At 42.2% G+C, this 24,451-nt stretch overlaps 1 protein-coding gene across 4 annotated transcripts; it reads right to left on the bottom strand.

Moving 5' to 3' along the window:
• Positions 1-5,040: 5,040 nt before the first annotated feature.
• On the bottom strand, positions 5,041-24,246 carry MARCHF3 (membrane associated ring-CH-type finger 3). 4 transcript variants are annotated; one of them, XM_035310664.1, is made up of 4 exons: positions 24,092-24,246; positions 23,543-23,750; positions 10,199-10,408; positions 5,041-5,493 (listed from the first exon to the last, which is right to left on the bottom strand). In XM_035310664.1, exons 2-4 carry the CDS (start codon positions 23,726-23,728, stop codon positions 5,335-5,337), a joined length of 555 nt encoding a protein of 184 aa, XP_035166555.1. In that variant the 5' UTR covers positions 23,729-23,750; positions 24,092-24,246; the 3' UTR covers positions 5,041-5,334. The 4 variants fall into 4 exon arrangements, with proteins under 4 accessions (XP_035166555.1, XP_035166556.1, XP_035166558.1 ...); XM_035310665.1 differs by having other exon boundaries at positions 24,032-24,235; XM_035310667.1 differs by having other exon boundaries at positions 23,543-23,747; positions 24,032-24,235.
• Between the last annotated feature and the right edge of the window lie 205 nt (positions 24,247-24,451).

Raw genomic sequence — 24,451 nt, 5'->3', positions numbered from 1 at the left:
CAGGTTATCTGGGCAACCTGTTCCATGGCCTCACCACCCTTACAGTGAAGATTTTCTTCCTAACATCTAATCTAAATCTTCCCTCTTTTAGTTTAAAACCATTCCCCCTTGTCCTGTCATTGTCTACCTGAGCAAAAAGTCATTCTCCATATTTTTTATGTCCCCTTTAAGGACTGAAAAGCTGCAATGAGGTCTCCAATGAGACTTTTCCTTAGTCTGAACATCCCCAGGTCGCTCAGCCTTCCTTCATAGGAGAGGTGCTCCAGCCCTGTGATCAACTTTGTGGCCCTCCTCTGGACCCACTCTAACAGCCCCACATCCTTCTTGTGCTGGGGGTCCCAGACCTGGACATAGCACTCTACGTGGGGCCTCACAAGGGCAGAGTAGAGGAGGACAACCATATTCCTTGACCTGCTGGTCGCATCTCTTTTGATGCAGCCCAGGACACAGTTGGCCTTCTGGGCTGCAAGCACACACTGCTGGCTCATGTCAAGTTTTTCTTCCACCAGAATCCCCAAGTCCTTCTCTGCAGGGCTGCTCTCGATGAGTTCTTCTTCCAGTCTGTGCTCCTGTCTGGAACTGCCTGTACCCAGGTACAGCACCCTGCACATGGCCTTGTTGAACCTCATGAAGTTCATACAGACCAACTTCCCTAGCCTGTACAGGTCCATTTGGATGGCATCCCTTCCTTCTTTGGTATCAGCTGTAACACTCAGCTTGGTGTCATCTGCAAACTTGCTGAGGGTGCAATTGATACCAAAGAAGGGAGGGATGCTATCCAAATGGACCTGGACAGTAAGAAGCACTGGGCCTAAGACATACCCTTGAGGGACACCACTCACCACCAGCCTTCCCCTGGGCATAGAGCCATTCACCACCACTCTCTGGGTGTGACCTTCAAGCCAATTCCTTATCCGCTGAATGCTCTACCATTCAAATTCCCATCTTTCCAATTCAGAGATCAGGATGTCATGTGCGACCGTGTTGAAAACCTTACAGAAGTCCAGGTAGATGTCATCAGTTGGTTTTCCCTTGTCAACTGAAGCAGCCACTCCAATATAGCAGGTTATTTGCCTGTGGTGAAGCCATGTGGGCAATCTTGGATCTCCTCATTCTGCATGTGCCTTGACATTGCTTCCAGGAGGATCTTTTCCTTGATCTTGCCCTCTGCAGAGGTGAGGCTCACCAGTCTGTAGCTCCCCAGGTTGTTCTTTCTACCCTTTTTAAAATGGGAGTGATGTTTCCCCTTTTCCAGTCACCAGGGACTTCACCTGGCTGCCCAGACTTTTCAAATAGGATGGAGAAAAGCTTGGCAACTATATCAGTCAGTTCCCTCAACTCCTTCTAGTTGCAAAGAAAATTCTTGTTTAATTAAACATCTGTTTTCAATGGAGCTTGGTCTCATAAAGGATGTCATATGAAAAACTTAATTGTTAGCAGTTAGTTTTCAATCTTACCTGCATTTGATATAGTAAAGCTCTTTTAGCTCTCAGTGTATAAGTGGTCCTCCTTATAACTCTTCATATCTTTTTCTGATGAGCTCTGTGATATCTCTTTGGCATCAAAGGCCACTTATGTGCACTGGCTCTGATGCCCATTATTTGCAAAGTTGTCAAATTGCCCTTCATGACTTCCTACTGTGAAAATGGTGCAAGCTCTTTGTAATAAATAAAATGTAAATGTGTTTGAAGTCTCAGTCTGACAGAACTATATAGAATAAAGAACCTGAGGGATGGTTAATCCTACTCACAGTATGACTGGTTGAGAAGGCTGTGGTATTTCTCAAACTCCATTTATAGGAATTGTATGTTTACACATATACATCAATCTCTTGTACCAATTCAATGCACTCCCTCCTTCTTCCTAAGGTGATTTATACTGCTGCTTCCTCTGTTTTACTCTCCCCAGTACAAGCAAGGAGTCACAGGGCTGCCTGCTGTTGAATGTCTGACCTTTGCAGCATCGTTATTTTTATCAAACACTACTGCTTAATCTCTCTTTAATTTTGACTTATTTTTTATGTCTGTTTGTTTATATCTGTGATAGACTAGGCTTGCTGGGAAAGGGTTATGTAGAAGGCAAACGACATTTTTGTCTTGCATTGCAGTAATCATTTATTCTGAATTGTAGTGGACTGAGCTTAACTCTATATACTTAAGATGGTGTTTTCTATCATCAGCAAACAGGATGTGAAAAGAAGCAAAACACAATTATGTCTGAGCTTTAGAGTTGTTGTTTTGTTTTGTTTTGTTTTTGGTGACTTAAGTTGAATTTTATCAGTTTCATCTCATAATACCAATTTGGATACTGTTGTCTGTCATTTCTTACAAGGAAAAGGAATATAAATACAAGGCCAACTGCATGAGAAGAAAGCGTAATGTTGCTTAGAAGGAAATTGAATGACACTGTGTTTAAAAAAAATAAATATCTTCTATCCTTTCATTAGTTAACTTATATTTTTGCTTAACTGGGAATTCTTTTTAAAGATAACATAGCAAAGACATCATTGAACTGCCAGGAGCTTTGCTAGTTGTAGCTACTTCTTGCTATTAATTTTGGCTCTTAAGCATTTTCTGCTCTATAGCAATATTGCTACTGTTGTAGAAAAGCTGCTGTAATGATCCAAGTCTGAATTTTGATTACAATTTCAGAACTGGTGTGGCAACAATGGCCTCAACTAATAGCAGAAAATGCAGTACTGGTCCGAAGAAGCCTTCTGTCTACAAGTTTTTACTGTAGAACAGAAGTGGGAATAAGAGATTACCATCACCTATCTTTTGTGTTTCATGGAAAAAACAAAGGGGGGGGGGGGGGGGGGGGGGAGACTTCAAGTGTGCTTTTTTATTATTTCTTTTAACGGTCTTTTATTGTTTTTCCTCAATAAAATGTCTGGGAGGCCATTGCTAGTCGCTTCACCAGTCAGTTCTGCTGTACTTGCTTGTGAGGCACAGAAACTAGAGTAGCAATGTAAATACATTGCTAAACTGGACTGTACTTTCTCTTTGGTTGCTTCAGGTTGCCTTAAATGACTTGTCTTGAAACCAGAAATGAAACGAACTAACACAGACCAGCTGGTTGAAGTCATTATGTTGATCTGTGTGCAGATGATTTGAAGCTTGATTTGAATGATCATTTACCCTGTTACTTTGGGAATTCCATATCATCCTTTTTTTTTGTTTATTTTATAAAATAAGAATGACTTCACATTTTTTCATGGTGTAACTTTTTTGAATATCTCCCAAAAGAAGCAGAAGCAGCAACTTAATTTTGAAGAAATCTTATATATGGAAAATGTGTAGGCATTAAAATCTTGGTTGTCCTAGTGTGGCAGTGTTGTGACCCATCTAGTCTTCCTTTATTTCTCTGCCTGTGGCCAGCAGGTTTCCGTTTAACCTGAAACACTCTGCTTATGTGCATTTTCAGCCTTCTGTCCGGAGTTACTCTGAAAAGATGGTAACAAATCAGTAATCACGTTATGCAATCACAGTTTGATACACGTTTCTTCAGAATTTTGTGAATTTTTCCCTGTTTTATTCTGGAAGAGAAGCAGGTGTCTGATACCAAACATATGACCAACTCTTGGCCTTACCATCAGACTAATGATGGCAGACCTGTAGGTTCATGACTGTTTTAGACACAAGTTGATTGTTTCCTACTGTGAAACTGCAGTTTTATGTCTGAATAAAACTGTTGTTACAGTATTATGTAGATAGTTGATTCCTTTACCCCTATGAAAGTTGCAAATATTGCTAAATATCTTCTTCATGCTGTTATTTGGACAATTCTAGCTTCAGTCATGTTAACTGTAAATGTAAAGGTTTGTCTTGGTGTATGAAGCTTTCTCTCCCCTAGAACAGAGCATTAAATAAGTTCTGTGGGTGAATACCCATATTACCTTGATCTGTCCAGATTATGTAAATGATTATCCTTCTTGCTGTCTGTTCCTTTTATTATCAATTGCTGCGGACTTTGGAAAATAATGCACGTGGTGGCATTACCATCTACAGACACCTCTAAATCAAACAAACACACAAAATCACATTCAAAGAAGCTATGTATCAATTACTAAATCTAGTAGAATTTGTTAATGACATAGTTTTGTAAATAAATATATATATATACATACATATATATATACATATACATATATACATATATACATATACATATATATATGTCTCCACATAAATGTTATGTTTCTTTTAAGAGTAAAGATTTCTTGAACGATTTGGGCAAAAGCCAAAGGGGAAATAGGAAATGCCATCCAGGAATAAAGTCTAGTATTTAGATTGCAAATTCAGTTCAGTCACCCCTGTAGGTTGTGTTCTTTTTAAAAAAGCCCTAGTCTCAGTGCTACTAAGAGAGGTCAGGGTTTACATACACTCCTAAATCTACCTGTCAAGCTGAAAATTCTGCAGCTTTAAAGGATTGTTAATAATTATGCAAGACAAGTTCCCACTCCCTAAAACATGTCTAATGATCTCATTCATTATGAATGCAGCGTTTGCCTTACAAAAATGATTTATACAATTAGGGTTAAATTCAACTTGGTGTAAATGCAAAGTAAATTCACACCAGCAGAAATTCAGTGCACAATGTGATGCCTAATTTGTTGCTTCTGAGTGGAAAAAGTGCAATTTTTTTGTTCCCACAGTGTTACTTAATAGAATACTTTTAAGTTAGAAGATTATTGCAATTTGTGTCACTTCTTCTTTCAGATATTCCAAATTTATTCATGAAGGATTTTTCCTATCAGAACTTCTCTGTCAAACAAGAAACAGAAGATCATCTTCCAATCACTTCATAGTGTTTAAATAATATGCCAATTTGTAGAAGTCATCACACACAAAAAAAGTATTTTAACAATCCAAAGTGCTAGTATAAAATCCTTCAAATAAAATCGGGGAAAATAATCCATCTTGCTATACTGTTGATGTGATTCAGAAACACAAAATACAGCACTGGTCACTATCCATCTAACTGAGGACATAGAACTATAGGAACAGAAACAATAAAAACAAAGCACTCTTTACACCTGTGTTGCATTGTTAATTATCATAGTTTAATATTTTTAAACAATAGAAAAGTTTGCATCACTTGTTGATGCAAGTATTAACACGAGCTTCCATATAGTATCTGCTAAATAAACATGTTTGGCAGATTAGCAAATATCATATGATTGCAGCATCCATGATTTGAATTCAGACAGTGATTTCTTCGTCTGTGAAGAGTTTGTAAGTCAGAACAGCACTAGGGGGTTCTGGACGGTGTCTGAGCCCAATGAGTTTGAGGAAAATATTTTTAGTGCACGGACCCAGTGCAGAAATCCCCAGATCAGACGATTGTCTCCTTTGAGTTCCTTTTGACTGATGGCAGGCCCAGCAGGGACTGCTGGTTGGAGGGAACATTGGCAGACTTTGGGATTAGGAGTATCACCCGCTGATTGGTCCGACGCCATTCGTTGTACAATCTGCAATGATATCTAAATGATACCTGCAGAGAGAAAAGAGGAGCAGTGCACTTAGAATCACTTCACTCCTCTAAGGAATCAATTAGGGTTGTAGGGGGGAAATCTTCAAGTGGGACAGAACACCCACAAGAAGCCTCACTGGGTGGAATAAAATTGAGCAAAAAAGTGGTTGATAAAGGTCAGACCTAACATACACATGGCTTGTTCCCCACATATCCACGGCAGAAGAGAAAAGCAGCTTGTGCCCTACCTTCTGCTATTGCCCACCACTCGTTCCCTTTTTACAAAACGAAAAGTTGGACATCCTGCCAGAATTTCCCAAGACCTAGAATTACTGGTAGCCATTTACAACCAGATAAATTTTGGAATTTGAGTTGTTAAACTGACACAAATGGAGCTGGCTGGCTGGTGAAGACTTGCATGCAGGTAGCTAAGGTGTGCATACTGACAGGGTCATATGTTCTACCTCGTAATGGCTTTATTGCTGCATGCATCAAGCTCAGGGTTGCCCAGACACAGCAAGGTCTGAGCTATCTTCTCACTGTCTTAGAATTAGTGTCTCAACTGAGGTTGTCTCCTGAGTTTAATCAGCTAAGCCTCAGTGTGGTTCTGCTAATAGTGGAAGACAAATGACTGCTATGCATATATGCAAGATAGCTTGCCCCTGTATTATTTTTTTTTAATAGTTTACTGCTTATTTTAGTGACAGTCAAGTGCAGTGAGTTAAGTCTGTGTGAGATGCTGTACATTCACAGCTCTGTTAAAAGCTGTTAGCTGGCTTGGGACCTTTTGGGTGAAACATGCCAAACGACAATTACGTTATTGAGCTGTGGGCAGGAGACCCAAGCAGTGAGCACAGAAGGAACCTTGTCTCGTTAGCTATTCTGTTTTAATGTGCACCCTGTTATTTGTCATTAATTTTTATGCACCTGTCCCACTTCTGCGGGTCACTGCTATTCAGATGGTAGAAGGTGCCATGCAGATGCTGTATCTGGAGGCAACATGCTTGGTTTGCACAGGCAGATGGAAGATGCCACTGTTTGCAATGAAGCGTTTGTATGCTGCTTCCAACCTGTGTTTCTGTCTGTGCTGCTTGGTTCCCTACCTCCTGCAGCAGCCCCGGTGAGGTGTGGAGTGACTGCAAAGCCTGGTGCTTTGTGTTAGGCACCAACATGCCTATGAAATCCTTTCTTAGTGCAAAGGGGTCCTTTTAGCTAAATAAATGATTTACCATTCTATAAAATCCTTCTAGGGACAAGAAAAAAAGAAAAAAAAAAAGCTGTTTTATATATATACATATACATATATATATATATTATTGTTAGATCTTCATCCAGTTGTCTGCTGTTAACGAGGGAAACCCACAGAGCTTTTGTTCAATAAAACAGCTCTTCCAACAGATGAATACATTCCCCACCTTTCGATCTCCTCTGCTCCCCCTGAAGGTAAAGCAGCCTGCATCTTCATTTCTGTGGAACATCCTATGTGTAAGGACATGAGAAATCTCTTTTAAGAAAGAGCTGCAGTAGCAGCAGAATTCTTATGGTAGTTAAAAACAACAAAAAACAACAACAACAACAACAAAAAAAACTGCAAAGATGAATGCCATGCAAAGTGCTGTGACTGCTTCAGAGGAGCAAGCTGGAGTCTAGGAAGGGTTTTCCGGTAGCATCACATCAGATTCTTTGAGAAACAGCTACATTGTTAATCCCAGCTTTAATTGTTTGTTTGTTTAAGGCATTTTCACAGGATATCCCAGTTAAGTTTGACAGCTTGTTTACAATCGGTTCTTGCCTGAAGGCAGTTTCCAAGTGATGTCAGCTACTCAATTTCATCGAGAGCCAGCGTTTCTCACCCTAAACAGTTGCACTCGATGGGAAACTCGAGATGCTGAACAAACGCCTGTTTTTACACTGGTCCTTGCCACACTGAAGTTCTTTGTTCACCTTTTCAATAGCATAGCAAGGGGAGATGTCTGTGTTTCTAATTTGGATTAATTTAGGCTAGCCTTTGTTTTTAACCAACAGTTATGTTGTAATGGAAGCTGCACGGCCAAATCCTATTGCACCCCAATCCCTATTGATCTTATACAAGTCAAGATTACCTAGGTGTGAGAAAACAGAACGTGGCCCTGAATTCTTAAATAGAAATCTCCATTTTGTCTGAAGCTTTCATCTCAGGCATATATATATATATGGTGGTAGATCAGTTACAGTAATCAAATACATTTGGAAAAGTAACAGTATTTTTATGGAGAACTTAGCTTTTTTAGGGGAAGGGATAAAATAGCTTCTTGGATGCTAAAAACAGCATCTCTCCCATTTCCACTGGGCTACTGTGGTGTGCAAATAATCTATATGCCAGCTTTTGCCTCCAGAGAAAATAAGCTGATTTATTGGAAGTAAAATGAAGCTTTAGTTTTCTTAATTTTCCCAGGTCCTAGAGGAGCATTATATCACATGTTGTGTGTAATTTACCCAACAGCAATCAATATAGTCCCTGTACAGCCTTAACTAAGCAAGTAGTAGTACAGGACTCACCCATCTGCTAAGCCTTGAAAAGTAGGGAATATAAAAAAAAAATAGGGAGGGTGCTGCAGAAGCCCTCGATGGGGTTAGCACTTCTGCTGGCAGGTCACCCCTTGCTGCAGAGTGAGGGCAGTGTGGTGCTTCCCAGAGGTAAGGGCAGGCTGATGCTTCTCAGTGTGACTGATGCATCCCAGGCTGCTGAGCACACCGCCCGTGTGCAGAGTGCTCAGTGCTGTTTGTAAAGTAGTTGTATTAAACCTCTTCCTTGCCTTTACAGCCCTGCCTTCTGGTGAAGCATGTGACAATATGCTGGCACCTGAGCCTGTTGACTTATTTTACAGATGTACATAAACCTCGGCTAAACTCCTTCATCCAGCGCTAATGCTGGGAGAGAAACGAGGGCACCTTCTGTACTGTGAACAGAGCCCGAGCATCCTTCCCACCACGTCTCCCTCGGCTCTACCCACTGAATTAACTCCCCGCTGAACAGGGCATTTACTGTGTCCTGAAAGGCCTCCTGCCTTGCTCTTGCCTGATGGACAGAGCGCTTCATTAGCCCATCAGCCTCCTGCCGGGCTGGATGGCAGGTTACAACAGAACGTCTTACTAAAGATACTGTATTTCAATTAAATCAGCCGAGGTATGCGTTTACATCAAGCTTGCTCTCAACACATTCTCCAAGTGTCAAATAACCTTAAGGTTAATAAAGGGCACGCAGATTTCTCGCTAAACTTCTGAAGGGGGAAAAGTTATAAAGTGAATAGAGGTCATTTTTAACACTACCAGTGCAATAGCAATAAATGCTGATGGTGATTACAGCTGAGATGCTGCAGAAGTCTTAATGAGCAAGGTTGGATAAGTCCACATGTCACAAGTAATTTAACCAAGCAAATCAGCCAAACTGCCATTTCCAACTTAAAATAATCATTCTGATGTTTGTGATTTATATATATCTAAAAAAAAAAAAGAAAAAAAAAAAGGCAGCATTTGGATTTCTAAGGCAGTCGTGCTAAGGCAATTTGAGCAACCTTTGCCTGACAACCCGAAGGAAATGGCTACACACAGTGTGGCAGGAAACCTAAGCGCCCCATCACTGCTGGAGTAGCTGCCTTCCCGTCAAAGGGCAGAGCTGCTGCTTTATGGGGAAAGGAAGCAGAAGCAAAGAAAAGTGGAACTGCAGGAGGCTGAGGCAAAACTCTGAGATTTCTCTACTGCTGTGTTAAAATTAGCCTGAAGTCCTCTGTGGATGAGCTGAGGTTTTACTGTTCTGAACGAAGTGAAAGAGCTGTTACCTTTCATAGCCTTCTTGGAGTCGTCCCCCCCTCCCCCCCAATAACTCCCCGTTCGTTACTGGGGGGGGGGGGGGGGGGGATGAGGGGGGGTTATTTGTTTCTTCCTTCTCTTTTTCGAGCTTACTATTGCTACCAATGCATAGTTAACTCTCTTTTGTGTGAAAGAGATAAAAAATGTACTTTGAGGAAAGGGCAAGATGACCCAGGCCTTGCAGATGTCTAAAGGATGATTAACAGAGGAACTGCTCATCAGGAAGGCTGTTCTGTTGACATTCTTGGGGGAAACATCCTGATGTATGCCCTTGAATCAATGTAACATGAATAGTCCTACCAGAGCATCATAGCTGGCTGAAAAACAAAGATTAGGAGTATTCTAATGTGAACTACCTGTGAACTATCCTCATTATACAGTAAAAATCACGCCCCTAGGCTGGGAGACCCTGACCCAGCAAGGGACCCTTCCTCTCTGAGGATGCACAGAATAACTCCGTGGTGTCAGCAGTGTGCTAATGATGTAACCACTCGGGGACTAGGGACTCCTACAGACTTGCAAATGTAGTGACAAGGGATTGTACAAAGAGCAGCAGCACGGAAAATTCTTAGGTGTGCCAGCTTTGTGGGAAACCACCTGGTACCTCTCTCCCTCTTGCTATGCTCTCCAGTGTTTGGGATTTGGGAATTACTGATCCGAAATGTACAGCATCTTTCTAGCTTTCCACAGAACTTAACAGGTATGCAACCACAAGATTTCTTGTAGTTGTATATTTATTTATACCAGTGTTAAGCATAAGTGACACTTCATTACAATAGTCCACCCACTCTGCAGCACTCTGTGGCAGAGCTGCAATTAATTTTCTGATTTACTCTTTTCCTCACTCCTGTGAGTTGAATAGGAAACCGATACTTACTAGGGTCCAAAAGAGGTAAATAGTGAAGAGTGCGACAGTGAGTGCAATGAGGCCAACAGCTTCTAGCCTACTACTAAAGTGCAGGTGGTCCACAGCTCCTCGTAGACACAGCCAGCCAGAGATGGTCGCCAGCGGCGTTATGAACAAGAAGCACACCATGTCTCCAAAGAGAGTCCGTTTCTCATGCTGGGGGCCTGGGTTCCTCAGCCACTGCAGGCAAAATGCAGACAAAGCAAGTGTCAGCAAGGGGTGCACGTGCGGCCTGAGATGAGCTGCTTGCTTGTGAAACGTGGACCTGCCCCTTCGGGAAGGGCAAACAGAGACCGCACGCAGGACATGGCCTTGGCTGTCCCTAGAGAGCTCCCACCTGAAGCTATCCCTCTTGCTGAGGCGTACCTCCAGCCATACGTACCCACAGCATCATTTGTTCAGCTGTAGAAAAGCTGACCTGAGAAGGGGATGTGTCTCACCGAAATGGGCTGGCAAAGCGCTGCCCGTGGCATTCGGCTGCTGAAACATTTCAGAAACTCCCTTCTCAACGCAGAAAGAATCACACACTCTTCTCACAGCTCCAGAGCACAGACACTGTTAGTGTTTTGTATCCTACTGTAAGATTTTATTTATTTATTTTAATTCTGCCCGTAATATTGGCAAAACCATTTTTAACTTGCTTTCAGGTATCTGCATGCAAGCAGGGCTGGATTCACACAAGGTTACTTTTACTAAGAGGGCATTAATCTTGCAGAACAGACTGCCTGAAAGTCAACTGCTGGAGTGAAGGCTGATTGAACAGCTATCAATCCTGTGTGCCCCTGTTTCTATAATCAGGATTTCAGGTCACAGAGGTGAAGGAAGTTCAGCCTACAACAGCACACCGAGCTCTTTTAATATAAAAACCTCATCACTTAAGTCAGTCTTTAAAGAGGATGACTACCAAGCCATGCAACTTTTTTGCTGTGGAAAGGTAAAGAATTTGGACAGATTGTCACACTCCTGCCAGCAGTGCTCCCCTTCTCTGCTGTCAGTGCAAGAAAAAAGCCATGTCGGCTGCAGCAAGGATGCTCACCTAGGCATCCCACCTGTTCTTTTAAACCCTACTTCATCTTTTCCTGCTTTTCCTGCTCCAGGAAAACAAATGCAGCACTTCTCTCTCCATCTTAATGCAGGGTAAAACCACAGTCAGGAAATCAATTGCAACCAGGAGCAGGAAGCCACTGGCTCTAGCCCAGCACTATCAGGATAGGCCCAGATCAGCAGACAAGTTTGCCTCGGCCTCACCGTCTCTCAGATGGAAACACACAGTGACTACTTCACAAAATTTTTGTGAGGTCTCAGTGCCACACAGTAACACAGCAGCCTGCATCCATTTTCAAGTATGACTCAGGAATTCAAGAGAACGTAAAAATAAATTTAAAAAAAGAATAGTTAAATACATTAACTAATTTTTTCTTGAGTTGCCTTTTAAAATCCTAACAAAGTGGGAAGTGCTTCGTAACTACTTTGTACGAATATAAGCCCCTTCTGCAAGCAGGTGCAAGTGAAGGTGCAAAGGAAGACACTATTAAAAGAGGGAGGCTGAATAATCCTACTTCCTTTCCAAGCAGGATCTCAACCCAAAGATGAATGAGGACACCCAAATGCCAGGAGCAGAGGCTAATGCCAACCAGCAGCAGTGCCCACCCATCTGCTCACACACTCCCACCCCAGCAGGATCAGACAAAAAGCAAGGGTCTTGCATGTAGAGCTCACCTCAGCAGGGCTTGTGCAAAGTGAGGACACTTAGCTCTACACTCGAACAGGTTGTCATTTTACTGAAAATTTACAGTGAAAACCATAAAGTCACGTGTGAAAGGCTCGCAGCCACTTTCCTCTGAGTTTTCATTCCACTTGCTGAAAAATACTCCCAGGGGCGTATGCTTCACTGTTCCAGGTTATATTTGGATGCTTCTAGACATGACTGATTGCAACCTTCACCTTGTTCAATTTCCATGAATCCCCATAATGAGAAACCACCAGGAAAATGAGAGGAACTGAAAGCGCCTGGCAGTGGGGATTCTGCTTTTAAAAGCGACTGCCAAAAGGGTTTGTGAAACATATTTGTTTAAAAGGTGACCTGCCAGAGAACTGCTGAGCACCTGCACTTCTCCTTCACCTCAGTGGGAACTGCAGGTGTTCGCTGCTTTCCCAAGGCAGGCCTTAAAAAGCCAGCAGCTCCACAGCTCAGCACTGTGCGTCCTGGCAGCTGGGTGGCGAAGAAGGCAGGGCAACATCCCTGAGCCCTTTTAGCACAGGTGACACCCTTGGATCACCACAGTCTGTGCCCTGGGGTATCCAGGTGGCTCAGCTCGAGAAGAAATTCTGCACTTGAGAGACACCCAGGAATAAGCACATGCAAGGAATAATTCTCACGAGGGTGTTGTTGTAATCTCCCACCCCACAACTTTCACAAGATACAGTAGAAGGCACTTGAATTGAGACGATATTTTTTGGTGTTCCGATTACTGTGATCAAAAGCTTGAGCAGATAAAAAAACAGCCTGAACATGCTTCACAGGCTGATGTCTCCAGGCACTGTTTCTGTCTTGTCTGACCCACATGAACAAAGAATTAAACCTAAGCAATTCAGATATTAGATGAGGCCAGGACAGACAGAAGTAGTGTTAAATAATAAATTAAAAAATAAAATAAAATTTTTACAGTCTAACCTTAAAAGCTGGCGTAGTTTCACTAGCTATTTCTGAAATGGAAGTCAAAAGCAATGAATAAGTAATTTCAATGGCTATATGGATTTCAGTCACAGCACGTATTTTTCTCCTGAAGTAGCATACACGTGTTTCTAAATATGCTCCTGTTTAGATTCTAGGTTTCAGTCTTCTGTTTTGGAAATGTGCACTGTCAAGCTACTTTATAGCTAAGAAGCCAAGTCAGCAAATCCTTTTGTGAAACTGAAACTCAGACAATGATTCCAGCAAAGTGCTGAGCTGATTAATTAGCGTGGCAGTGCAGGAGGGACTACTGTGCTGGCAGAGAATAAGATGTAAGGCCAGATGCTACTGTCAGGCCCGCACTATGATACTCTGAAATGTATTATATTAAAATGTGTCAATGTACTCAATTACTTCTGCAATAAATTGAGACCACGAGCAACAGTTTCCATTTTTGAAAAAAAAAAAAAAAAAAAAAAAAAAAGCCTAAAAAAAGGGTCACATTTGAAACAAAATACTGGCCTAGCTGGCAAGGCATTATTTCATTAAGTGCCATCTTAAAGTGAACATCGATTACTGTTCCAGATACACAGGCAGAGAAACACGAGGAGGTTTTGCTGAAATGTCCCAAGATTATTTGTCCCAACGCTGGGGAAAGGGCACTTCCTGCAGGGGAGCAGCAGCAAATAGCCTGGGCAAGGCCACAACTGCAGCCTTGCAGCTCTTTTCTACAGGGAAGTAGCAAGGAAGCTCCCCCGAGATGCGCTGGTGATAGCCTCCTGTGCTCAAGAAAGAATCACTTCAGCTGGTACAGAGATGGGGCACCAAGAAAACTGAGAGCCCATTCTGCAAGAGCAGGCTTTAAAAGTTTGACTCATCTAACCCAGCAAGATCATGCTCTGTAAGTGCACCTCAGGGACGGCCAGAGATTGGGAGAACAGATGGGGGACATCAGTGAAGGAGAAGTGCTACTTAAGCTAATAGACAATGCTGGCTTAAGAACAAATAGCTAATAACTGGCCATAAATAAATAAATTTAGGGTAAGAGTCAGAAAAAAATGCCCAGCCAGCTCTGGATCCAGCTCTGGAAGAGCCTCTCAAACAGTGGCATAGGCTAAAACTCCACAGTTAATGAAAGAACTTTTGAAAAGGATGCTCAATGTAACGCATTTGGAATAGAAAACACCGCTAGCACATCCAAGGCACCTTCGTTTCACCCTCTGACATGCATAGTACACTTAGAAGGATCTGTTGCAGTTACATCACAAGGCAGTGTTGAATTTAAATTATTACCTACTCTAGAAAGATAAAACAGAGCTCCTGACCTTCATCAGAGGGTCTCCATGCTTCCTCCAACTGAATGGCAGCTGCAGCTCTGAGGAACTTTATAAGGATTTTCAGCAGTCCCTGGAAGACTTTTGGTGTGTGTGCCAATTACTGGCTTCTAAAATTTCACCTGATACTTAAAACTGCACACAAAGCCAGATCTGTCCCCAAACCCCTTTCAGCACGAATATGCTGAGATGTTTACTTGACATTGTCAAGCAATTTGAAACTTCAGGCCCCTGAGATGAGCAAATGGGCTCAGTTTCTTTTTAACTTGTTTATTTCATCATGTCTAAGCAAACTCAACAAACCGGAGAAATGCTTATCTGAGACATGAGACAGGCTGAGGCATGTGTGTGATGAGACAGAAAAGTGAAGTCTTCCATTTGAAGAAGGAAATAATCAGAACAAGCAGCAACTGAGGACCAGACACCTTCAAGAGGCTCTGGCTGGGAATTTATCAACATAAGGAAAATGAGTTGCCAGCAGGAAACTGCTCCAAAACACCTCCAGAAGTCTGAGCTATTTCACCACTGCCAAAGGCCAATTCTAGAAGTGCTCACCTCATAGATCTAACTTCAATTAAATGCCTCACAAAAAACAAGTGAAGTACGTGCACAGTGTTTTCTGGATCAGATCCTAAGGCTACAATCAGTTTCTACTGAGAAGCCCTTTTTAGTTCAATACGTTCTGTTTGGAAAATTGATTTTACATAAATACTGCTCAAATTATACCAGCAACAAAGGAGATTCTGCAGAATGTGAAGAAAATCCATCACACTGCTTTTTAGTTAAAGGTATTTAAATTGATCACGAATGAAGGGGTTGGGCATTGCCAAGAACCAGAAAGAAACGGTCTTCCCTAAATGTGTTTCCCTTTGAACTAAAAATAGCTTATTACACATCAAACATGTCACTTCATTTCATTCTTTTCATGCTGATAGCCCTGCAGTGAATCTCGACAAAAGCAGCCTGTAAACAAGCAAAACTGCCAGTAATTATTGTCATTTCTGGTTTCATTCCTGCAATGAGCAATAGGAGCATTTTCCTTTAGGCTCTAGGCCAAGAAAGACTCATATTGCCTGTTTTTCTGAGAGAGTTTCACTTGGATGAAGGACGTTTTTAAACACCAAGAGGACCACATATTGACATATATATATATATATATATATATATATATATATATATACACACACACACACATATATATATATATATAACACCTGAACAGGTAGTTTTGTTCAAATATTTACTTGAAAAAAATCTGTTCTAGTTTTTTTGTTTGTTTGTATGTTTGTTTTGTTAATGTTTTGAAACTAAGCTTACTGGAATGTAACTCATAATAAAGTCTCTCAGAACAGAACGGTACATATGTTCACTTCCAGTGCAATGAAACACTTTGGTTAACTCAAAACTTTTCTAGGTTAATGTTTTGCCAAGGAAAACAAATATATGACTGCTACTTTTTCATTGAAAAGAAAAACACAAAAAAGACAACAACAACAAAAAAAACTTAAATACTTAAATGTCAGTTTTGAGTTTTCCGGCTTAGATCAGATATTCAGTTACTAGCACAGCATTATTGTCGTCAGCTTTTGGAAAGGTCATGGTGATAATTGACAGAAATGCTCCTTTAGTCCCAGAGTCTAGACTTTCTAGCTTTCTGACAGCTAGAAAGTAAAGATCTGAGCTCTGCTATCTTTGTTATGCTAGTGCTACGGCCTCCTCATGACTGAGTCTGCACTTAACCCTCATTTTAAATAAAGTTCCAGGGAGTATTTTCATTGTTGATGTCCAAAAAAAGCCAAAGTTACTATGTGAAATAATAAAATAATTTCACTTGCATTTTTTTAAATGGAGAGAGTAAAGTGTTTATTATAAAGATGGTATAGGATACATTTTTGTTGTTGTGGCGGTTTTGAAAAAAATAATATGCCACAGTGCAGAAAAGAACCAACCCTAGGCAGAAAGTAAGCAAGCAGAGTACTGCAGGTTGCTGCTATCACACTACAACAGATTCTGCCACCTAGACCTCCGGTAGCCTGCAAGCTGAAAAGCAGACGTTTGATACACAGTGCTCCCCCAGGCTGTGGAGCTGGCTGTGGCTGGTAAATGTGGTGTTTGGTTTCTGGATTATGCAAAATTAATATCTCAACACATGATTAGTAACTATATGATAGTGGAAACAAACAACAGAGCTTGCTGTGTTGCAAAAAAAACCTATGAAACTTCTTGCAGGTTCAATTAAATGATATTGAATCCTTTAACATTAGTCTGGCTTCCTGCTGGCCAGTTTTCCTATTACCCACTTCTAGTTTATATTTCAGGTGATACTTCTAACAGGTACAGGTTTTCAAGATACGTCAAGAAAAAAGGTTTTGTGGAACTCTGGGAGAGGCAGTTATTTCCCTTTATCTGTACGTTTTTGTAAAGCCACCATTCTATTTTCGGATGAATGTCTTCCCAATTAGCCAAACAAATGTATGCATTCAAGAAAAATCAATCAACAAAAATCACGTTTTTGCATTTTAAATACAAAGCAAGGCAGATTGCAGATCTGCATGCAACACAAAGTTCAATACACTACAAATACCTTGATCTACAAGGTCAAATATATGAAAATTAATGATCCAATAAAAGCTTGGTAGCCCTCCCAAAAGTCAGACACGCTAAAATTTTTCATTTAGCACTTTCTCACTAGAAGAAGCAGCCTCTTGGCTGTCTCCTGTGCGTGGTAGGAAATGCAACCTGCAGGACAGAAATGATAACCCCGCAGCCTAGAACTGCATTAGAGAATCACAATGCCCACAGAGAAGTCACCAATACCCTAATCCAAAACACTACAAGCTCTACCTTTAAAAATTCACGGTACCTTCCCTCATTTTAACTAGTCCTCAAAGAACAGCATTTGGGCTTTTCCACGGCAGCTATTTCCTCTCTGATTGTTCATTTACTTTCTCCTGGGAATTTTCCTCAACCCTTGATCACTGGTCCTTTAAATTTAGCAAAGAGCAGTTACAGATGTGATCCACAATCTGCTCACTGGTAAATAATTTTTGCTTTTCTTCCTCAAGCTTTGGGTTTTGTTTTCTTTTGTGTTTGGCAGGGGAGTTGCTTTTGTTTGCATTCTTGCTCCCGGAACTATGAGAAAGATTTGTGCTTGGGAAAAGTGAAGCACTGTTGCCAAACTTTTCTGTAAAGAACATAAAATAACTACTTTGCTTCTTTTATAGGACTTTATGAAGCTTTATGCAGCTTGTTTTGGTCTCTGGACTTTTTCCCACTAGGAATGAATACAGAAGGGTATTCTAGGTGCAAAAAAATAATTCTTGAACAGCTCAAGTTTTAAAAATTGTATGTGTCATTGGGTTAACTGTTATTTCTTTTTGTAATACTTTAACTCAAACATATTTCTGCTAGAAATCTACAAGGCTGCTTCAAATTCTTCCCATGTAACTTGGATCTCAAGGGGTTCTTTTTGCATCTGAGGACTAGAAGGTACAAAAGCATCTCCACCAGTTTGTCCTTTTTGGGTCAAGACAAGAGGCGAGATGTATATACATATGTATGCTGGTCTGTTAGAGAGTCCCCTGCAACAGCCTCTGGATCTTCAGGGACTCTCTTCTCCAAAGTGCTAGTGCATTCCCAGTGCCCATTTGTTTAAGGTTAAGGTTTTTTGGCTAGACTCTCTTTCCAACTTTTTATATTAGCTGCTCATGGGCACTCTCCCTGTTGCCAGTGCTTCTCTACTCCATTCCAATCTTTGCAATGTGTTCCAGCAATCCCAAGTGCATCCTCTATTCCCTTCAGAAGCAGGTGATGCACCTATCTGCTCCTGGCATGAACATGCTGCACAGACAGCCACAGCTCCGCCGTGCTCTGAGATTTATGGAAGACATCCTTGTTGGTGACTACGCCAAGTCACCATTTTCCTTCTGGCTTTGAGAGCAATCCTTCTACAAACTATGTGCAGCAAATCTGGTGTGTTTTCATCATTATTTAATGTAATCGATTGTAAACGACGTGCTTCACTGAGTAGTGGAGGGAAAAGTAAGTGAAAAGAAACCCAACAGATAAAAAGAGCATGACTCAGAGCCTTGCACGTAAAGTAAATTCAGATTTCAGCGTACAGCTCCTGGAAGTTTTAAATTGTAATGCCAGCTCTTCTTAACCACTTCCCCTCTTTCTTTTTCTTTTCTAGTATGAGCTCCAGAGGCAGGAGTAGATTAGGGAAAAAAAGCTGTAGTTAATTTCTACTCTTTATTGTGATGTTTATCCTGACTATTCATTCTTTCATGCTGTTTTGCTGAACAGTTTTATGTTGTTAATGAAGTGCTTTTTGTTCTCTTATTTATTTGGAAAAAAAAAAAAAAAAAGAAAAGAAAAATGAAGAAAGAAAAGAAGAACCAATAGATACCAAATGGATTGGCCTTATTGAAGGAATAATATAAAAGTGAAAGGTCTATAAAATCGCTAACTGAAACTGCTGTAATTTGATTTCAATTTGTGTTTGTTTTGAGATTCTTCTATGTGTGTCACAAGGAAAATCAGGTCTACCCGTATCAACCCCAATAGACTTTACTCCAGCGTCTGGAGTTTCTGCTACTTTAGCCTAGGTGCTCTGTGCCAAATGTGGCTGCGCTCCCACTGTCACTGAGGAGACAAGGACACTGGGGAAAAGCAGGGCTGCTCAGCAGTAGCTGCTTCTTGTTCTGAGATTCATCATCCCCAGACACATGCCGAACATGAGACTTTCATGTGCGCAAGCTGACATGCTGTAGACCTCTCGTTTCCAGCAGACTGCACAGGCAGGGGTGCTGCACATCTAGTACATGGTAGAATAGGTGGGATCAGATCTTTCCTATAACAAGCCATATGTTTTGAATTGAATTTTGCAATATCACAAGGGACTGAGGGGAATGTGCATGTACTGGAAACGTGTGAATTGACAATGTATTTTGGATTACCGGCAAATAGACTGTAGTGCAGTGGATGACTCCAAACAATCTAAAGAAGGAGCTCTGAAATCAAGAGAAATGCCTAGACTTGCTATATTGATGCTTGCCAAGTGCCTGAACAGCAGCAAGTGGTGTAGCAAAAACATGACTAAATGGCAGCTCCAAAGATGCTACGGAAAGTTTGTGCTCCAGCAGATTACCTCTGCTTGGTTGTTTCAGTTTTCTCAATGTCAGAGCTTGCTGGGTGCCCTCTCCAGAAGGGAGATGAACAAAATAACCCAGTGACCTTTAGCCTGAAAAAGCTCTTTTTCTATCAAACTCCATCTCCTCCTCTGTTTTAACAATGTACCAAGTTCTCCAATGTACCAAGAACTTAACATTTTAACATCGTACCAAGAATTCCTTCAGGCTGACCAACCTTTGACGAACACTTGTGAAAGAGATGAAATGTGTGCATTTCCCTGGTGTGTGCTTCTTTGACTTGGTGAAGACCAATACACAGAACACTTCCACCCAATGCAACAGGGGGTAAAAGACAAAAACAAGAGGGTGGCAAAGAGGTATCAAAACCAATTCGTTTTCCTCCTGTTTTAGTCCATTTGTCCCAGCATCAGAGAAGGAGAAAGGACCATAGCTTGCATGTGCTACTACCCAGAATCATGACACAATGACTTGGGGCACAAAAGATGGGTTGAAAGGAACAAATTGCTCTCCTTGGACGATATACACACAACCAATTCCTACCATGAAACTAGATTCAGAAACAAGATTCTTCTGGCAAAAAGAGTATGGGTTAAAATAAGAAGAGGCCCAGGAACACCTGAAACTTCACAAAAAGAAGGTTGGATGGATCAGTCTGACACTGTGCTACTAGCTCCTGCCTCTCTGGTGAGGCTGTGGGTTTCGGCAGATAGTACACCTATGGGGAGATACTTCTCCCCCAGACAACAGATGCATGCCATACATCGCAGATAAAGGAATGTCTCCCATAGAAGAACATAGTTTGAAACTAAGTTGACCAAAAAGAAGCTCGTGATGGAGAAAAGATACAACAGATAAAGAGGAAATGGAAGTCAAAATCAAAGCTATTTTACCTCCACTTTTCTTTGTAACAAAAAGCCAGGGAAAAACAACTGCAACAACAACAAGAGTCTGCTGCCCATAATGTAAGTTGAGGAGAGAAAGAAAAACTGGATCCCTGCATTTTTGTATCCTGTGCATGAAGTGTGCAGGAGGCAGGATACAATTGTAGAGATCTCTCCCTTCTATCTGAGCTAAAGATCTCCAGTTTGAGCATATGGGCCCACATCCTTAGAGTGAATATGGGCAATTGCTTAAAAGAAGGCAAAAAGCCATCTTACAATAAATTTTCATGGAGTGCTTGCTCTTGTTTCATAATGAACTAATGACAAACTGACAGCATGGGCGAGGGAGAAATGGAATGGGTTCACTAACCTGCTCTGACCAAGTCATTAAGCGCAGCAAGAAATCCTCTGCTGCTTCCATAATAATGTACACAGGGGAGGGAGGAATATGGCTGAACAAGCAGCCCTGCCACTTACTGCTCACTTCATTTCAAGCCCACTACTGATGCAGCATCTCTTGGGTGCTAACAGCATGAATGCCTGTCAGATATGACATTTCTGGATAAAGCCAGTGAAGTAACTCAATTTGGTTCCGTTGAGATTTCCTTCACACTCATGGCTAAGCCCCATAGGAGGTAGTGATCAAGCCAATTAAAGGGGTAAGGAGAAATAATAGCATGTTTTTTTGTTTGTTTGTTTGTTTTGTTTTGTTTTGTTTTCCCTCTTTAAGAAAGTGAGTATTTCTTTGAACAGGCAGAAGTATTTTTTTTTCTTTTTTTCTTTTTTTTTTTTTTTTTTTTTTTTTCCCTTGGAAAAAAATAATTATTTCTCTACAGAAAAAACAAATATGGTGATTGATTGCTTCAAGCATTTTTATACTACTTGTCACTGACCAATGGATGGGATACAGTCTCCGCATGAGATATGACCTGCTGAGGAATTACTGGATAAGCATGTATTGGCTACGCTCTACAAATGGCTTTATGAGTGTAATAGCGCCTCTTGACCTCCCAAAATGCATTGGTAAACTCATCTTTCACCTCCACTGAAAGGACCATTTACCATTTCCATTATCTAGTTGAGAGGAACATTTGGAGAACTAATTATCTTACTAAGTGAAGAGAACTTTGACACTGGTATTGCCTCACACTGTCAGCTGTGCCAACACCTCACGGGAGGGGAACAGCTCTAGGGAGCTGATGATACTTGCCTGATTTGTCATCCCCTCAAACAAACACAACCCTTTATCCGCACTTGATGGAGTTAGAAGCAGGTGGTCACTCTGTCTTGTCCAAACATTACAGCAGGTTTTTGTGAAAATTGGTCCTGCTGCATCTGATAACCCTTCCTCTGTGCCCCACTACGCTAGGTAATACAAGGAGACAGACAGGACACTGCTCTTAGGATCACAGAGAATGACAGAATCTGGCAATTTGCATCTGGTTTAGTTGTGCTTTGGGAACTTCCAGATGCTCTGTAACTATTTGCACGGGCAGGTTTGGGGATTTCAAAGCACTGTGAATTAAATTAGTACAAACTTTAAGTACAAACCTAAATTACAGCAATAGAAACCAAAAAGTTTAGCTGATGTCATTCTGCTTAGATTTGTCCCATTACTCTTTATCTCTGCTGCTCTCAGCTTTAAAAACATAAATCTGATGCCCTTCTAAATAAAAAATGTACTCCTTCTACAAGACTGCAAAGGACTTTAAAAGAGTGAGTTGCTGTCATATTACAAGCTTTTCTGCAACAGCACGTAATTGTTATCGACTGTGTTAAAATACTGTGGATGTGGTAGCTGAGAAGCAAGAAAAGATTAGGTAGTAAAGAGAAAAACATCAATTAGCAATGAGTACCATGTTTCAGAAATGTTTCTGCACCTGCTTCTCAATTGTCTTCAGCTGAGAAAAAACAGGCAGTTTTTAGTTATGTTATTATATTTTATATATATATAATATATAGATCATATAATGTATAAAATATACAATTTAGAATGTACATTATACCACATTATAATATTATTGCTCTTTTGGCAAAAGAGAAGCTTGCTTCAGCAGGGAGCAATCAAGCGACTGGACTCCCCCAGCCTCAGCAGGGTTGGCTTTTGCCTTCAACATCTTCAGTCCCCATTAGCTCAGAGAACTGTCACACCCCATTTGTGCAGAGGGAGCCTCTCACAAGCAGCCTTTTTGAAGGCACAGCCTGAAGAAGGTGGACTCCAAAATCAAATCACTCTGCACTGTCGCAGCTTTGCTCGTTTTGCAGTCGGTATTATCCTGAGTCCTCCGGCCTGTGAGTGAAGGCAAAATATGACCCCCTCTCTCCCTTATTTTTAATACCGTGTCTCCTTCAACATCTCTGCTACAGGTTACAGTAACAATGAAGGGGGACAGGCTTAGCATGTGAGCACCTGTGTCACCAACTGGTACAGCAAGATGCTTCTCATTACTTCTGAAAAAAGTTACTCTTTGTAATTCACTTTTAATTCCAACACAAACCATAAATTTCACCTTTTTTTTTTTTTTTTTTTTTTTTCCCAAGGAAAAAAAAAGGATAAAAATCATGAACAGTGTAAAGATCTTGGCTTCTATTTCTTTCTTTCTTTTTTTTTCCTTCTCCTGGGGGCACAAAAAAAAGCTGGCAAATTTAATGCAGCCACTAAAGCATCTATAGTTGGCCCATAACTGAATTTGAATTGATAAGGGAGAAACAATTGCCCAATTCACTGTCTGGTCTGGTACACAGGCAAGAGGAGGCCAAAAGGTCATTCAAGAACGGCTGGAGATGCCAGACACTGAGCAAAACCAATTCCTTCTTGTGGGCTTGACACAGAAGCTAGGTTTATAAGGTTCATTGGTTTGTTTTCTCTCTCTCAAAAGCAATCAAAATAAAACAAAAAATAGTTCCTGGCCTACATTAAATATTCTGAATAATGATGTTGTCGAGCAGTAACTGCTGCTTTGTAGTGACACACCTCTCCTCCATCCTCTACTGAGCTCCCGGTGTACTACGTATCCCCTGCACACTGCTCCCCAGACCTCTGCTTCTGTTTACAGTGAAGCAAAAACATCACTCCCGTTCTTCCCGCTTGTTTCGATTTTGTTTGAAACACGGGTTTTGCTGTTCCTGCCCTTTCCTTGAGCTCCCGCCGCCACCTTGCAACGCCCCAAACTGACAGCTTGCCCTTGTTTTGGCGGAGGCTTCGTGATGCCTCTGTAAAAGTGGACAGGGCTCACTCACTGAGCTCTGGGGGACGTGCCCCGAGTACTGACCTCTACCAGTGGCCTGGGTTTGCGCTCCACTGCAAACCTGAAGTGGCAGAGCTCACAGTAGCTGGTGTTGGAGGACGACAGCCAGTGCTCCAGGCAGCTGCGGTGGATAGTCCCCAGGGTCCCTGTGCACTCACAGGGGGAGAGCAGGTCTTCCTGGCTGCTGCCCTCGTGGCAGATCCTGCACATTGGCCGGTCATTGAAGGGGCTGCTGGAGGAGAAGGGAGAAGCCGCGGGTCAGCACGCAGGGCCGTGATCTGGAGTGTCCCTCTTCCTGCGTGCGTCAGCAACTCACAGTGCAGGAAACTTCTGTGGCATGTGTGCTGTGCTCTGTAGTCAGCACAGCAGGCTGCTAGGCTAGAGACCGAAGGCACTTTGATACGCTTGTTTAAAGCACCTCTTCTGTGGGGCGCAAAACGTGGAAGTGGAAAAAAAAACATGCAGGAGCAGGCAGGTGAGTGCGGGATGCCCCTGCTCCGCCGCATTTCTCACCTCCTTGCAACAGCAGAGGAGCTTCAGGAAACCCCAAAACCCACCAGGTAAGTTCCACACCTGCCTCCAGCGGGCTGGCGATGATCAGCAACACCTCCTCGGGGCCAGACGACCCCAGGCACCACAAGCAGCCAGCATCAAGGGCCTGGGGGGTCCGGGGCGTCGGCACGGCGCCCTGCGCCCCCCGAGCAGCGCGGGGACGGCCTCGCACCCCTCTGCGGGACAGCCCCTGACGGCTGCGGGGGGGGGGGATGGAGGGGGGCGGCGCGGAGCCGCGCCCCGGGGGCGCGCACGGAGGCTGGGAGGGGGTCGAAAAGTTGCTGCCGGCTCCACCAGCGACCCTGCTCGCCGCCCATGGGGCTGCGCACCCGCGACCGATCCCCGCACGCCCCCCGCTTTGCCCCCCCCCGCCCCTTACCT

Source organism: Oxyura jamaicensis, chromosome Z, assembly GCF_011077185.1.
Source record: "Oxyura jamaicensis isolate SHBP4307 breed ruddy duck chromosome Z, BPBGC_Ojam_1.0, whole genome shotgun sequence".
In the NCBI taxonomy this organism is placed as follows: domain Eukaryota; kingdom Metazoa; phylum Chordata; class Aves; order Anseriformes; family Anatidae; genus Oxyura; species Oxyura jamaicensis.
This window is presented reverse-complemented; position numbering and strand designations above follow the sequence as displayed.

Coding starts and splice junctions, on each gene's coding strand:
- MARCHF3 (XM_035310664.1), bottom strand. CDS start 23,728: ATGTGCAGGATCTGCCACGAGGGCAGCAGCCAGGAAGACCTGCTCTCC. Junction 10,409..23,542: donor AACCCAGGCCACTGGTAGAG/GTCAGTACTCGG, acceptor TTTTGCCTGCAG/TGGCTGAGGAACCCAGGCCC. Junction 5,494..10,198: donor TTTACCTCTTTTGGACCCTA/GTAAGTATCGGT, acceptor TTCTCTCTGCAG/GTATCATTTAGATATCATTG.